General features: G+C 43.1%; 1 protein-coding gene across 2 annotated transcripts; it reads left to right on the top strand.

Annotated features, from left to right (window-relative positions):
• The first annotated feature begins 1,310 nt into the window (after positions 1 to 1,310).
• phf12b (PHD finger protein 12b) lies at positions 1,311 to 12,218 on the top strand. Of its 2 annotated transcripts, XM_076282114.1 has the most exons (16): positions 1,311 to 2,197; positions 2,507 to 2,630; positions 3,241 to 3,419; positions 5,498 to 5,570; positions 5,943 to 6,408; positions 6,628 to 6,748; positions 7,495 to 7,627; positions 7,923 to 8,084; positions 8,206 to 8,358; positions 8,505 to 9,183; positions 9,538 to 9,627; positions 9,792 to 9,956; positions 10,170 to 10,268; positions 10,368 to 10,450; positions 10,609 to 10,747; positions 11,049 to 12,218. In XM_076282114.1, exons 2-16 carry the CDS (start codon positions 2,565 to 2,567, stop codon positions 11,447 to 11,449), a joined length of 3,009 nt encoding a protein of 1,002 aa, XP_076138229.1. In that variant the 5' UTR covers positions 1,311 to 2,197; positions 2,507 to 2,564; the 3' UTR covers positions 11,450 to 12,218. The 2 variants fall into 2 exon arrangements, with proteins under 2 accessions (XP_076138229.1, XP_076138228.1); XM_076282113.1 differs by having other exon boundaries at positions 1,311 to 2,630.
• The last annotated feature ends 1,650 nt before the right edge of the window (positions 12,219 to 13,868 follow it).

Raw genomic sequence — 13,868 nt, 5'->3', positions numbered from 1 at the left:
TTCATTTTTGTTTCTAATAAAGGTTCCCAGAGATCCCGATGCACCTGTAAAACCAAAGTAAGCTGCAAAAATGTTTTGGAGTTAATGTTTTTCTTGAGAACCAGTGAAGATGAATCTATTATGATTTGTGCAATGTTGAAATCAGTGACCTGACAAGCCATTCACACAGATTTACAATGTAAATGATATTATGTATGTACACATATTTTTTATAATTTTGAGTCAGCTTCATACTCTCATATCAAAGGTTATGACAATGTATCAGTCCTGCAGTCCTTATTGTCATCACTGATGTTCAGGCAAAATGTATCCCAGTAATATGTGCCAAAAAGATGGTCACAACAACTGTCCCTACAATCCAATTGGTTTGAAAACAAAGACATGTTTTATTTCAGCTTCTCTCTTTGCTTAAATCCAAGTGCTCAGAGATTAAAGGTGTTCAAGAATGTACTAAAACTGTACAAAAAAAAGTCAGCTCAGTAAATTGGGTAGGCACAATAAAATGGTTTCACTGAGTCACCTACTTGCAATGTTACTGTAATGCTATGAAAACAAATGTGTTTTCTTACTTCTTATAATATATATGTAATAATTAACCATTTCATGGAAATATCTGTCAATAAAGTATTCAAAATCATGAGTAGGCTTCACATTTTAAGAGTACTATAATAGCAGTTTTGCAAACATGCTTACAAAAGTGCATCAGAAATGACACATGAGGACATCACATCACACCATGCGAGAATTTGCCCATTGAGCACATAAAACTCTTCCAAGAGAACTGTGCTAAGATTAGCAGGCCAAATAGGCTACCATAAATGAACTAAAGTGTGATTGGGAAACCTCCCCATTTCCAACATAATTAACATTCCACATAAACAGACCTGGGACTATAGGCCTATTTTCAGCACTTACGTTTAGTGAACGTAGGCTATAGCGCTCAGCAAATAATGTGGTCACACTACCCATCCAGCAATAGATGCATTCATGTTGTAAAGTTCAGTCGTAAAACTAGTCTATTTATTCTAACATAGTTCAGTTCAGTCGTGTGTATATTATTCAGGACAAAACATGGGCAAAACCCTTCATGTTACATTAAGTCTAATCAATCTACATGTTACGTTACAATCGCAGATGGGGAATAGCCTATAACGTTTCTAACGTTTTGGGGTAAGCCTACTCACGTTACTAGAAATATGGCTTTCATGGAGCACACTTCACTTATTGCACAGAATATATTTGGGTGAGTGGCCAGACTTGTAGCCTATGGTTTTGCCTGTAATTATTCTACATTTACAAGCAGTTTCCACGTTCAAGGTATCGGCTTGGATGGCATTAGTGGTGCTACCAAAGACCCCTGATCGGAACCACTCGGCTTCACTCTGGTGCTACTATGTAGCCTACATCTCTTTATTGACGTGCCGCCCGCGAGACTTGGGAGACGCCATTGTACTTTGATAGGGACTGTTGCTGGGATGATGCGATGCAGCAGCAAGCAATTTCGATTCCGACTTTTTCTTCGGCCTCTTATCGTTCGTTCTATCATTGTAAAATTGCTACAGTTTATCCCAGTTTGCCTAAATACCTACATAGTCTCTTTCCCTTCCGAAAAGCTCCTATGAGGGCGGAAAAACGGTAACTTGAGGTCAACACTTGATAATTAGTTCGTCTCCATTTGCAATGCTCTCCATGAGCATGCGCAGCGCAGGCGCCAGTACTACAAAAAAATACAAAATACCCTACATAACATTCTCTACGAACTTTTTGTATGAGTATTTCATGTGTAACAATTTAAGCAGAATTATTTTCGTAATTTTTTTCCTTTAATTCAAACACTGAGCCCGACCAGCCCGACTTTCACAACCCAATGCGCATGCTCACACGTCAGTTCGTTCGCGTTTGCGCCAACTCAATTGAGAGAATGTTAGCTTAGCTGTGCTAGCAAGCAATGATGGTTGCCTTTTCATAACAATACTTCAGATATTGCAGTGTGCGGCGAATAACATGTTTGCGTTTTTTAACAGTCGGTTAAACTAAGGGAACATTTTTTCTGCATATTATTGGAATCTGCTTATTGACAACAATGGAAGCAAGCTGTTTTGTTCATTTTACTAGCATCCTTACCAGCAGCTTTTGCAGGAGCAGAGAGAAGAATCACATAGGCTAGGCCGCATAAACAATAACTATTTCGAACGTGGTAAGCCTATGCAAAGCTCGGGTTGAAAGGAAAACCTACAATTTATGCACTTTTGATGATCCTTTGACATTATGGTTCGCTGTGTTTCGTAGCTCTGTTACCCTAACAGCAAGTACCCTTAACGTTGTCTTTGCTTGTCGAAATGGGTCGCTAGCTAAATAGCTAGCTAGGCAGCGACACTAACCTTGGCTAGCACAGCCAGCATTACTCTCTTTTATTCTCTGCATTTATGAAAGCATCGTCAAGAAGCCTTGTCACGTTTGTTTTTCAATCGACTGCCGATTAAAAGAGAGTGTCACACTCTCTTAGACCGTGAAACCTAAGGATTCTTACCAGCGGGAGCCTTGATTGTGCTAACGTTTGATGAATGTGGGACAAAATGGAGACCCCGAGGATTGTGTACGATTTGGATACGTCTGGGGGTCTAATGGAGGTGAGGCAAGATGTCATTCAAGTTATATTTTATTCTGATACAGTCACACTTGTAAACTGTCTCTATCCAGAAAGAGCTGGTCAAGTTGAACGAGGTACTTGCAAAATAACCATCCAAATCAGTTGCTCGAAGTAGCAGCTAGCTATGCTACCAGTGAACTCAAAAGTACAGTGCAGTGCTAGGCAGTTTTACAATAATTAACTTTGCTGGCACTTCAGTTATTTATAGCCAGTGCACTGATGAGGTATGCCAAGGCCTAAGCACACCATGTACACGTTAATGTACAGTATATACAGGTTAATTGGGCGTATGAAAAGGTAATTCACAGCTATGTTAATCAACGCTTAAACTGGCCACGCTCGCGAAGACAGTTGTGAGAGTAGCTTGACTCCAAACTTGATATGTTGTAGCCCAAGCTGTAGCAGCTATATGGATACAAACTGGGAATTAACCGCTGGTTGCAACGTTACATATGCACTAGCCAGCTGTATGATGGCTTGGTACAACATGTCTTTTGGATGTTTGTTTACGCTGTTGGAAGCCAATCCGCAAACGGCATATACTTGCGTTTTAAGTGAACCTGTGACCTGTTAAATGTATCCACTTTCAGCAAATACAGACGCTGCTTGCACCACCAAAGTCTGAGGATGGAGAAAAGAAGCGAAAACCGGAAAGGGAACCCCGGAGAAGTGGGAGAGCCAATAACCACGATACCTGTGATAGTTGCCGCGAGGGAGGCGATCTTCTGTGTTGTGATCATTGTCCCGCCGCCTTTCATTTGCAGTGCTGGTAAGCTGATACTTTGAATTCTTTATTGTCTGTAAGCGTCTGCGTGGACTTTTCAAGCTTTCCCTTACCTTAAAGCAAATGTTTCCCATAACAGTCAGCAAATGAGGTGGCCAGTCAAGTGATGTTTGGACCGCGTGAGAGTTAGAGAGGCTGTCACTCCACCTCATTTGTACAATGAGCATAGTAAATGATCATTTTTACAAAGAAACGCATTTTACTGGAGATGCAGCCAGCATCATCGACACCTTTTGTGCGTTTGGGGAGCTGCAGTTGGGCCCCAGGCATTTGCACTCTACAGACTTCACAGTTAATTCAGTGAGCCACCAGCGCACAGTATCTGTTTAAAGCTGTTCATGTTCCATTATCTCGTTGCTAGATTTACCGTATGTGTACTGTGCAGCACCTAAGGCTGATGGTAAAGAGCAAGTTAAACTCGGAGTCAGCCTTGCACTTTGTCAGTGTGCTTCTGTTTACACGGTATAGTGACCTCTTTCAAAAGTTCTTTTTTTTTACCTTGGCACCATTCATCTGTCATTCTGTCAAGTCAACCTGAGCTGTCTAATACACTTCATGTCACATTGTGATGGGAATCGAGGCTATCGTTGTTAAGGCTTTCACCTAACAGCAAAGCTAGTCTGTGTGCTAAAACCTCAGAATAATAATTGTATGCTAATGTTGATGTTCATGTTAATGATCCAATGATCACAAACTAAACCATTATATAGATCACTGTTTGCAGTTCAGGCAAAAGTAATTGATGTAACCTGTACAAAAGCAGCTGTTTGGTGTATTAGCATAGCCATTTACTTTTGATTTCTAAGAAGGTATCACATACTTGAGAAGAGTCTACACTCATTATAGCCTCCCCTTATCAACTTTTAACGTTGTCTATGGACCATACTGATGGGTCATTAAAACTTTATTATGGAAATACTCTTGGTTCAGCATGGGCCTAAAAGCCCAATTACACTCCCTTTGTTGTCATGCTCCTGTCACTGGATATCCTTTGGCTATGTGTAATGCTTTCCACTAGAGGGAGACAAGACAGCATAGTTGCAGCATCGTTGGTTCTTTGTTATTATTTTTATTCAGGTGGTTTTTCCAACAGAAATGCAATTTGACATAGACTGTTTTTCTAATTTTGCATACAGATGTCAGACTTCTGAGCATGCAAGGAGACATAAATGTTATTCAAGCAATATATTAATGCTGATCCAGGACACATTTCAAAATACTTGAACACTTCAAATATGTATAGATGTATGTGTTGTCATAGTCAGCGTCACAGGGGTTGGTGGCAAAAGATTGTTGGCTCCCGTTTAGTTCATTGTTCTTAAATAACTTTATGGTGTTTCCTATCATTGGGGTATAATGTTTTTACACAGTAGTGTATATACCACAGAATACATTCTTATCAACATCATCAAAATTCACTTTGGGTATTTATTTGATAACGGTAAAGGCGGCTGCATGTAACGTTATGTTATCAGCCCCTACAATTCTTAACAGACTCCATGACTTCCTTGGCTATACCATCGAGAAATCAACTTATTGGCAGTCTCTAGCTTTAGATAAAATATGGCACTTGTGAGAGTGGCTTTGGTAACGCATATTCAGCAGAGTGCCGCAGGTAGTCACTGCTGTGGGGATATCCTTTACCAACAAATGGCACAATCAGAAATGCCATATTGCTTCTATAAAACACTTTTACTGCCAACTGAGTATTAAGACATCAAATAGTGTTTTCTGTCATTTATTTGGATTTTTGTTGGTTCATCCTCTTGGGATATTGCGACTCACGTAATGCTTCTCGTCCAGTCAGATATTGATCAATAGTTTGTCCTGACCAATCAGATATTGATCAATAGTTTGTCCTGACCTAACAGTTGTGTAAAGGGAGTTTTTACCATAGTATACTGTGATGCCTTTTGCATTACTCAATGTTCCAATTTCCTTGGCTGAATATCTAAAAATCCTGATTTAAAGGGTAGTTGCTGTATTGTACCTCTGAAGTGTTCCACATTTGGCTGTGTTGTGAAAGTAATGTATCTTATATTTGTGTTTTACTTTGGGAACAGCAATCCCCCACTGAGTGAAGAAATGCTTCCTCCAGGAGACTGGATGTGTCATCGCTGTAATGTTCACAAGAAGGTGAGAAGGATTTCTGGATTTTTTTTAATTTTACTGACTTGTTTGCCACAATGTACTTTAGTGTATCATATTACCATCTCTTCTGAACAGTGAGTATAGTCCTGGCCACAACAGAACATTGTTTGGCACCAAAGTATAGTTTGTGCCGTTTATTTTGGAGTTACCATACCAATTTAAATTCATCCTAGTTAACCATTGTGTCTTTGATTTGTGAAACAGATCTGTGTAGATTTTGAACATTTCCACCATTGTGGAGTCTCAGTGCATATTGTCTGGGAAAGTAGCCCTTATTGTGTGGCTAAATAGTCTGCCAACTGAGCTTGTTTGTATCTGACTTTTGTTTGTTTGTTTGTTTGTTTGTGTGTTGTGTAGAAGCGTGAGCAGAAGGCCGAGCAGATGAACGGCCTGCTGGAGTGTCCGCTCTCCAAGCGCTCATCGTCCCCGGCAGCCGAGCTGGACTTGAGTGCGGGCGCCGGGATGGGCCCTGCGCTGCGTCTGGACGGTCTGCCCCCCGTGCCGGGCGGTGGCGGCGGGAGCCTGCGGGTGGCGGTGGCGCAGGTCCGTCTCCTGGAGCGCCGGGTCAGCAGTCGGCCCAGCAGCCGACCTGGCACCCCGACCTCCAACGCCTCCACGGACACCCCCACGCCGTCGGAGCCCAACGACGCCGACGAGGAGATGCTGGACCCTGAGGAAGACGCGCCGGGCTCGGAGACGGACGGGGCCACGGGGGGACCCCGTCTGAAGCGTCCCTTCGAGCTGCTCATCGCTGCCGCCATGGAGCAGAACCCCACGCAGTTCCAGCTGCCCAACGAGCTCACTTGCACGACTGCGCTGCCAGGTCAGCAGAGTGGTATCACTTAACACTCTCAACCCATTGCCAATAGCCCATTGTAGTTCACAGAAGCAGCCATCTGTCCTCACTTCACCACATTGGAAGCAGTAGTGCAGTGTACAAGCTGCAAGCATTCCTTTAGCATAAATGCCCCTGATGCATGTTCTCACTGTAATCTAATGTTGAATGAATCTGATTAATGACACAATGTCCGTGGTCTTCCAGGAAGCAGCAAGCGGAGACGGAAAGAAGAAATGACCGGAAAGAATGTAAAGAGGCAGCAGCACGAGCTGGACCCCAGTGGGCTGGTCCCACTGCCAGTCAGGCTGTGCTACTCCTGTAGCAGGTAGGACATCTTGAACACTATGAACAAAAGAAAGTGTTCAATTCAGTATTTGCTATTCATAAAGTTACTTGACAGGTCCAACAACCTGCTTGGTCATCTTAGACACCTGCATTTTCATACATTTACATAGTTTTGCATGTTCCGTATTTGTTCATCACAATCTGATTAACCCTCAAATATATGCATTATTTGATTTTAATGAGTAAGATGCAATGCATCACTGATGTGTATGTGTATTTATTTACTTATCTATTTTATTTTATTTTATTATTCTTTAGCTAATGGACTATATACAGCACTTTGGTCAGTGCGAGCTGTGGTTAAATGTGCTCTAAAAATAAACTTTACTTACTTGCATACCAGACGTTATAGCATAGATCCAGCAGAGATTTCCTTATGGAGACTACCTATCCTGTTAGAAAACTCATGGGAAGGGTTGATTAGTTCAGTAAATTAGCCCAGCCAGTGTGGAGTAAAGTCATTTTGAAATTGCAAATGTCATTTGTTTGTACTAGTAGTGTAAAAGGTCATAGAAATGGTATTTCTCTTAAAACGTCAGAGATAGGTTTTGTAATGTTGCTCATGAAACTGGGTGGGAACCAAAAAACAGCTTCTGGTGGAAAAGTCCAGACCCTACTGTCATTATACTTTTTCACCCTGAGATTGGACTCTCCCTTTTCGGGCAATCTCTGGATCCAGTAGTCAACATGTTTTTAAAACTGCTCGTCTTCCTCTGCTGTTCTCAGGAGCTGCAGAGTTGCTCCGCTGGTCCAGTGCGATTACTGCCCCCTGCTGTTCCACATGGACTGTCTGGACCCGCCTCTCACTGCCATGCCCACTGGGAGATGGATGTGTCCAAACCACATTGAGCATGTGGTGGTGAGTCTCTACCAAAATCAGCATTTGAAATGCTCAGCACCCTGAAGTATAGAAGGGAAATTTTCCCAAATTAAACAGTATTTTACACATTTTACTTTTTAAACAGACTGCACATTTTAATTTGGAGCAGAAAACAATATAGAATCTCTTGTAACAAAGGAACTTAACCAGCACATTTCCATTTGTTACGTATTACTAGTGAATACATAGTGAATTATGATCCCCTGATAGTAATTTGTGTGTTGAATATGAGAGGCGGCTTTGTGTTGTGAACTAACATCCTTTTCTTGCTCAGCTGAACCAGAGGAGTACAACCTACAGCAATCGGTGCCAGCTCTTTGACCGGTTCCAGGACCGCATTTCCCAGAATGCTGTCAAGGTTGACTTCCTGCGGCTGGCCCACAGACAAAACCTGCCCCACCGAAAGGGCCCTCATCACAGCAAGTTGGCACTTAAGGTACCATTACCATTGCTGGCATGGTCCTCCATGCTCATAAGCAGAATTAGGAACTATATCCTTCTTAGTTGCACAAATTAAGTATAGAGCATGAAACTTAATTTAACTAAATCTTTTTCAGGTCCCAGACTCCATTAAGAGTCAGTACCAGTGCCCCCCTCCCCTTCCAGAACCTTCTGGAGTCCGACAAGGGGAGTTGATCTGTCACGGCGTTCCTGAAAAGGAGCATCAGGCACCCCTTCAGTATTCTGCCAACGAGGCCGAGCAACAAGAGGTGAGCACTCCTGACATCCAGCCAGCACCTGCCGTTATCACAGTGGCTATACCAGTGGCTATGTATTCCCTCGTATGTCTATTCTATGTAGATGAGCATTTTATTTAGTTCTGTGTCATTCTAACTGTTGTCCTTTTGTGCTGCAGTGGCTTCGTGGTGTCATTGCACTTCAGTGCAGTGTCATGAGACATTTATCTGCCAAGCAGATGCCATCCTCAAAACGGGACTCCAAGCAGAGCCATCAGGCCGATGTCAAGCCTTGTGTGGAGGCCAACGAGCTCAGCTCCCCGAGCCCCACACACAGGACCCATTCACCCAGCCCTTTGTCCAAGCCCTGCAGTGCTCGCGTTGGCCCCCAGGGGGCTCCAGTCGTCCACAAGCCCCAGGCCCCTTCGGAACAACTGGACCGGTGCAGTGACTCGAGCGAGAAGCCCTGCCAGGACTGCAGGCCCCTCAACGGCCTGCTGGAGGGACGGCTGAAGGCCAATGGCCCCGTGGTGCATGAGGTAACGGAGCAGGGTGACCACAAGCCCACCAGGCTGCCGAGTCCGTCGGTGCTGGAGCCATCGCTCCCCAACCATGTGAAGACGGATGGCGTGAAGACTGAGAAGAGCGGCCCTCCCTTAAGCGTCTGCGCTCAGAGAGAGAGCCCCCGTCTGGTGTCACCGGCATCATCGGGTGCCAGCTCGGTCTTGGCTGGCGAGGTGGCTAGTATAGGTGGTGCCAAGGTTTCGTCCTCTGTGGTGGACACGCATACCTTCACCCTGCCCAGACCCATCCAGGATAAGCCCACGGACAGGCTGGCATCCCCTCTACCTCCCTCAGGTATGGCATCTCTTTCCACAAACCAGCCAGGGCAGAGCAGAGGTTTTATGGCTAGTTGGAGGCTGAGTCTCTGTTTTCAAATGATTTCAAACATGCTTTCCAGACAGATTTTTTTCTCTCTCAAAACCAAGTTGATTTTTCAGTGGACATCATAGTCACTACCAACAAAGCCACTACACTACCAACAAAGTAATAACATAATGTTATTTAGCAGTCTTACATAAATCAGTCGGAAATGTAGATTCATTGACCTCCATTGAGAGACTGCTATCAATGCATTGAGCTAAAAGCTTAGTCATGTTATTTAGACCACAGTGTTTTTCCATTTCTCAATGTCATGTTTTTTGCACTTAGGGGGGAAGGTGTCTCCCGGTAGCATGTCCATGTCTCCAGCAATAGCAGCTCTGTCCGGCTGCTTGAAAGGAGTAGTTGAAGGAAAACCAGGTGAGGCTCATTCAACTCAGTGCTACTCTTTATGAACAGACAAAACAGCTCAAACCAGGATGCACCCAAGGTGTTTTTCACAATGCCCACTAGTGAGCACTCAATGCTATTGCGTAAGTGTACCTGTATTTTGGTGCTTATTGTAAATGCTGTTTTGTGGACAGACATTGAGCTGAGCAAGCTGGACGAAGACATGGTTCGAATGTTGGCTTGGCAGAGGATCCAGCAGCTCTTCCCCAAGAAGGTCTCCCAGCTCCCCAAACCCTGTGGGGCGCCCTCTCCCATTTCTGCCTCTCCATCTCCCCCTACCCCCACCCCGCCCTCTGAAGGTAAGACTACAGTAGCCCTTGTTCTCTTGCCCTCATTCTCTAGCCTGACTGGACAAACTCTGTTTAATGTTGCAAGTGTTCATTCTAAGATGGCCATTTGAAGTGAGGGTACGGAATACCCAAATACAATTGTTTTATATTTGTGTATGTATGCGATGAAATTATATTATTATTATTATTATGTAATGTGTACTATCTATGCTATCATTACAGCACAAAAGAAGGAGGTTCAGGCGCGGGCTGCGTTTTATCCTGTGCTGGGCAAAGGGGAAGCTGTAAGCATGCGTTACAGGACCCTGTACATAGGAACCGGTAAGACTTGACTGGCGAAAAATGAATAAACATTCAGGCACTTGGTTTTGTGTACATACATGGGTGGCTAACACTGTCCACTTGACGTCTATTCTCCAGGTGCTGAAATGGACGTGTGCCTTACCAAATATGGTCATTGCAATTATGTTTCAGGAAAACATGCCTGTATTTTCTATGATGAGGTAAGCAACACCCAGCCACATGCATACTGAAAGTGCTAATAAAGTATAGCAGATCACATACCATAGACAAAATAGTTAGATTGGGCTTCCTCTAATAAGCTTAGCTTATTGGAATTACACTATCAAGTCTACATCCTGTCACTCTTTTGGTTCCTCAGAACACGAAGCATTATGAGCTACTGAACTACAGTGAGCACGGGACCACCGTGGACAACGTCCTCTACTCTTGTGACTTCTCAGAGAAGGTGGCTCCCACCCCACCGAGCAGTCTGGTCTCCAAAGTGCAGAGCATCACCCGTGAGTATCCCCCATGCTCTGGAATAGAATGGCTGTTCGACTAAGAGACTCTCAAGCTTAGTTGATGCATGGTTTATACATCTGTAGGGCACATTTATACATGTATCAGTTTCAGTTGTTTGGGGACCCTTGAGTTTTAATGTAATTCTGTATTAAATTCCTGATTAATGGGGGTTCAAACCATTAGGAGTTCCATCTTTAAGGAGCTTTTGGAATGCTGTGTCATGATACAGTCTAATATTAAAATGGATATTTTCCCCACCATCAGCTGTGTGATCACTTATTCACTGCGTTCCCACAGGTCGCTGTAAGAAGAGGAAATCTGAGGCGGAGGACGCAGTGGAGGGCTTTCTGCCAGCAGGGGGCGTGATGAGCAGCCAATGCCAGGCGGAGTCCTCCAGGCACCAGTGCAACTGCAAGGCCAGCAGCTCGAGCCTGATCGGGGGCAGCGGAGCCGGTTGGGAGGGCACGGCGCTCCTGCACCACGGCAGCTGCGTCAAGCTGGGCTGCCTGCAGTTCATCTTCAGCATCGCCGAGTTCGCCGCCAAGCAGCCCAAGGAGGAGGTGGTGGTGGTGGAGGAGGTGGTGATGGAGGTGCAAGAGGACATGGCCTGCCCCGTCCAGGAGTCCCAAGAGCTGGCAGGCGCCCGGGCTCTCTCGTCACAGCAAGTGCCCGTGCTGCACTCGAACTCGGTGCCCTAGATCCCGGCTGCCACAACCATGCCCCAAGGGAAGCTCATGAAGCCTATTTGCATAGGGAAAAAAACGAAGCAACTTTCATTTTGTGACATTCATACATTCATCTGAATTCAAGGTATTTTGAGGTCTCATGAGCCATTTAATTTTGCACATTGTTTTATTTTTTTGTTTTGTTTCTTTTTTGTTTAATGGAATTCAAATAATGCAAAGGCCGTTACAACCATTTCTTGAAAAGGTGCTATCTTCCGCTATTTGGGAGTTTGTCACCTGATCTTCATACACAGAGTATCATATTGTCCTCTTTGTGCCAGTATAGGATGTTTTGATATGTGTTCTCTTTCAATCAGCTCATTTAATCCCATTCTATTTTATGATGGTAAAATATATTCATACCTTCTTTTGCTACTTTTGCACTGCAGGTAGCTGTTATCATCTTGCACACACATGCACACAAGTGTATGTTTGATAACTGTATGTGATGGACATACAAGGCATTTCAGTTTTCCGCGATTGAGGCATAGGACACCTTGTACATATACGTTGTTGTATAGTTTCAATTTGACAAGACTTCCTAAGTTTTAAGTTCTCTTTGTGTATAAAACTTTGTGGTAAAACCTGTCTTTATGTCCTGTCCCATCTGTAATAGCTTGTGTAAATAGACACATCGTTTTAGATCTCGTTTTAAAATTCTTGCATTTCTGTACATGGAAAAAAAGGTTTTTGCCTGTATTATAACAGTGTAAATACATAAAGATTTTTAAGTACAAAGCAAGATATTGTCTGCTTGTGTTAAAGGGTGTGTGGCTGTAAGCATGTTGTAACCATTGTTGTGTCTGAAATAAGTACATACGTTGGACATTGTGTAAGTATGAAGAAAGGTTAGCAAAACATGCAACAGAACATGAGCCATGCCAAACCGCTTAACCCAAACCCAAGATAATTGTACTTCATATTGTATATATAATGACATATATGGTGTATGATATGCAATCTGTAAAATAGTGTTCAATAGGTATCACATTGCACTTTGGTCTACAGTACATTGCAAAGGTTGATCCTTTCTCTAGGAAATCCACTGGCAGAAAAAGGGCAGGTGACCGCAAACAGGAACCCTGTGACACCCTGTCAAAAAGGGTTAGTTCTCATTTAGTTGCTTTTTTATAACTGATCTGGGGCCAGTAGGGTGTGTTGCCTTTTTAAAAGTGTCCTGTTTTATCTGTCTATTTTTAGAATGCATCAGTATCATTTTCAGTATGAATTATATAATGGAATCAGTAGTGTATAATCTACACTGCGTTCCTCTCCATGCACTGATGTGGTTCCAGTTGCCTGCCTATTCTGACTTCACTAATCTGACATTAATGGTATATAATATAATGTGTCAAAACATCTGCAATTAGTGGCAATACTGTGTTTCACAAGGTGACCTTTGTCACAATCTGAATCAACGATTAGCAACTCACACAGAAATGTAGGTGGGCCATCCCCCAGTCTGACTGGCCTAGCATTTGAGGGCTCATCATTGGGTTTCTAAAACAGCTGACCTCATTTATGTAACTTAGAAGGGTGGGCATTAATGGGGGCCTGTTCATGAAAAGCATCACAACTGAGGGGCCGGAGAAATGCGGCTTGAAATATGAGTAATCACATTACAGCTGTAGATACAATGAAGTACAGCAGCAGCAATATGGGTGTTCAAATATTGTATTTTGTACATGCATAACAACATCTTTAACTGGTTGTTGATGGCTAATATGAATGAAATCTGTGATAAGATAACAGTAATGGAATATGTGATTTCCAGTGAGTACAAACAGGATTCAAACACTGTTCAGAGGGGTATTTCACAAAACCTAGATAAGGGATTAAGCTGGGATTTTTAGGTTATCCTGGATGAATTTAGCCTTGACTTGGTTTCACAAAAGAGATGGCACATAAGTTACCATGGGGATTTATTCTCTGCACCTAGCCTGGTCCCGACCAGGCTAACAGCCAAGCTAAATTAATTCTAATGGTAATTATGTCGTCTTATTGGTTCTGCTAGCTGTCATTCACATCAGACCTCCATGCTAATTTTTAAAGAGCTTTATTCCATTTATAAACTATTTGCTAAATGTATTTGCTCGCAAAACAAAACAGATTGTCTGCCTACTATATGGTTATTATTTTAATTGTGATAGCCTTATAATAATTAACATAGGTTATAGGTACTCATTGTTTGCTTATTTTATTGATAGACGTTTATTGAATAGCCTAGGGCCTACTGTAGTTGATTGGGAGTGGAGGGGCAAGTTTTCGAAGGTATTTTCAACTACAATATTAATATTGGTATATCATATATGTGCATATTTGCAGTGGCAAGCGCTTTCTTATTTACGTTGCGTTCCGAGACAAGGAAGCACTCACACGTGGGTGCATACGT

This window comes from Alosa pseudoharengus, unplaced genomic scaffold (genome assembly GCF_046254945.1).
Source record: "Alosa pseudoharengus isolate Yale_2024_CS ecotype anadromous, Long Island Sound unplaced genomic scaffold, YU_APseudo_1.1 YU_APseudo_1.1_scf_13, whole genome shotgun sequence".
Lineage (NCBI taxonomy): Eukaryota > Metazoa > Chordata > Actinopteri > Clupeiformes > Clupeidae > Alosa > Alosa pseudoharengus.
Note: the sequence above shows the minus strand (reverse complement) of the source record. Positions and strands in the feature narration are given on the sequence as shown.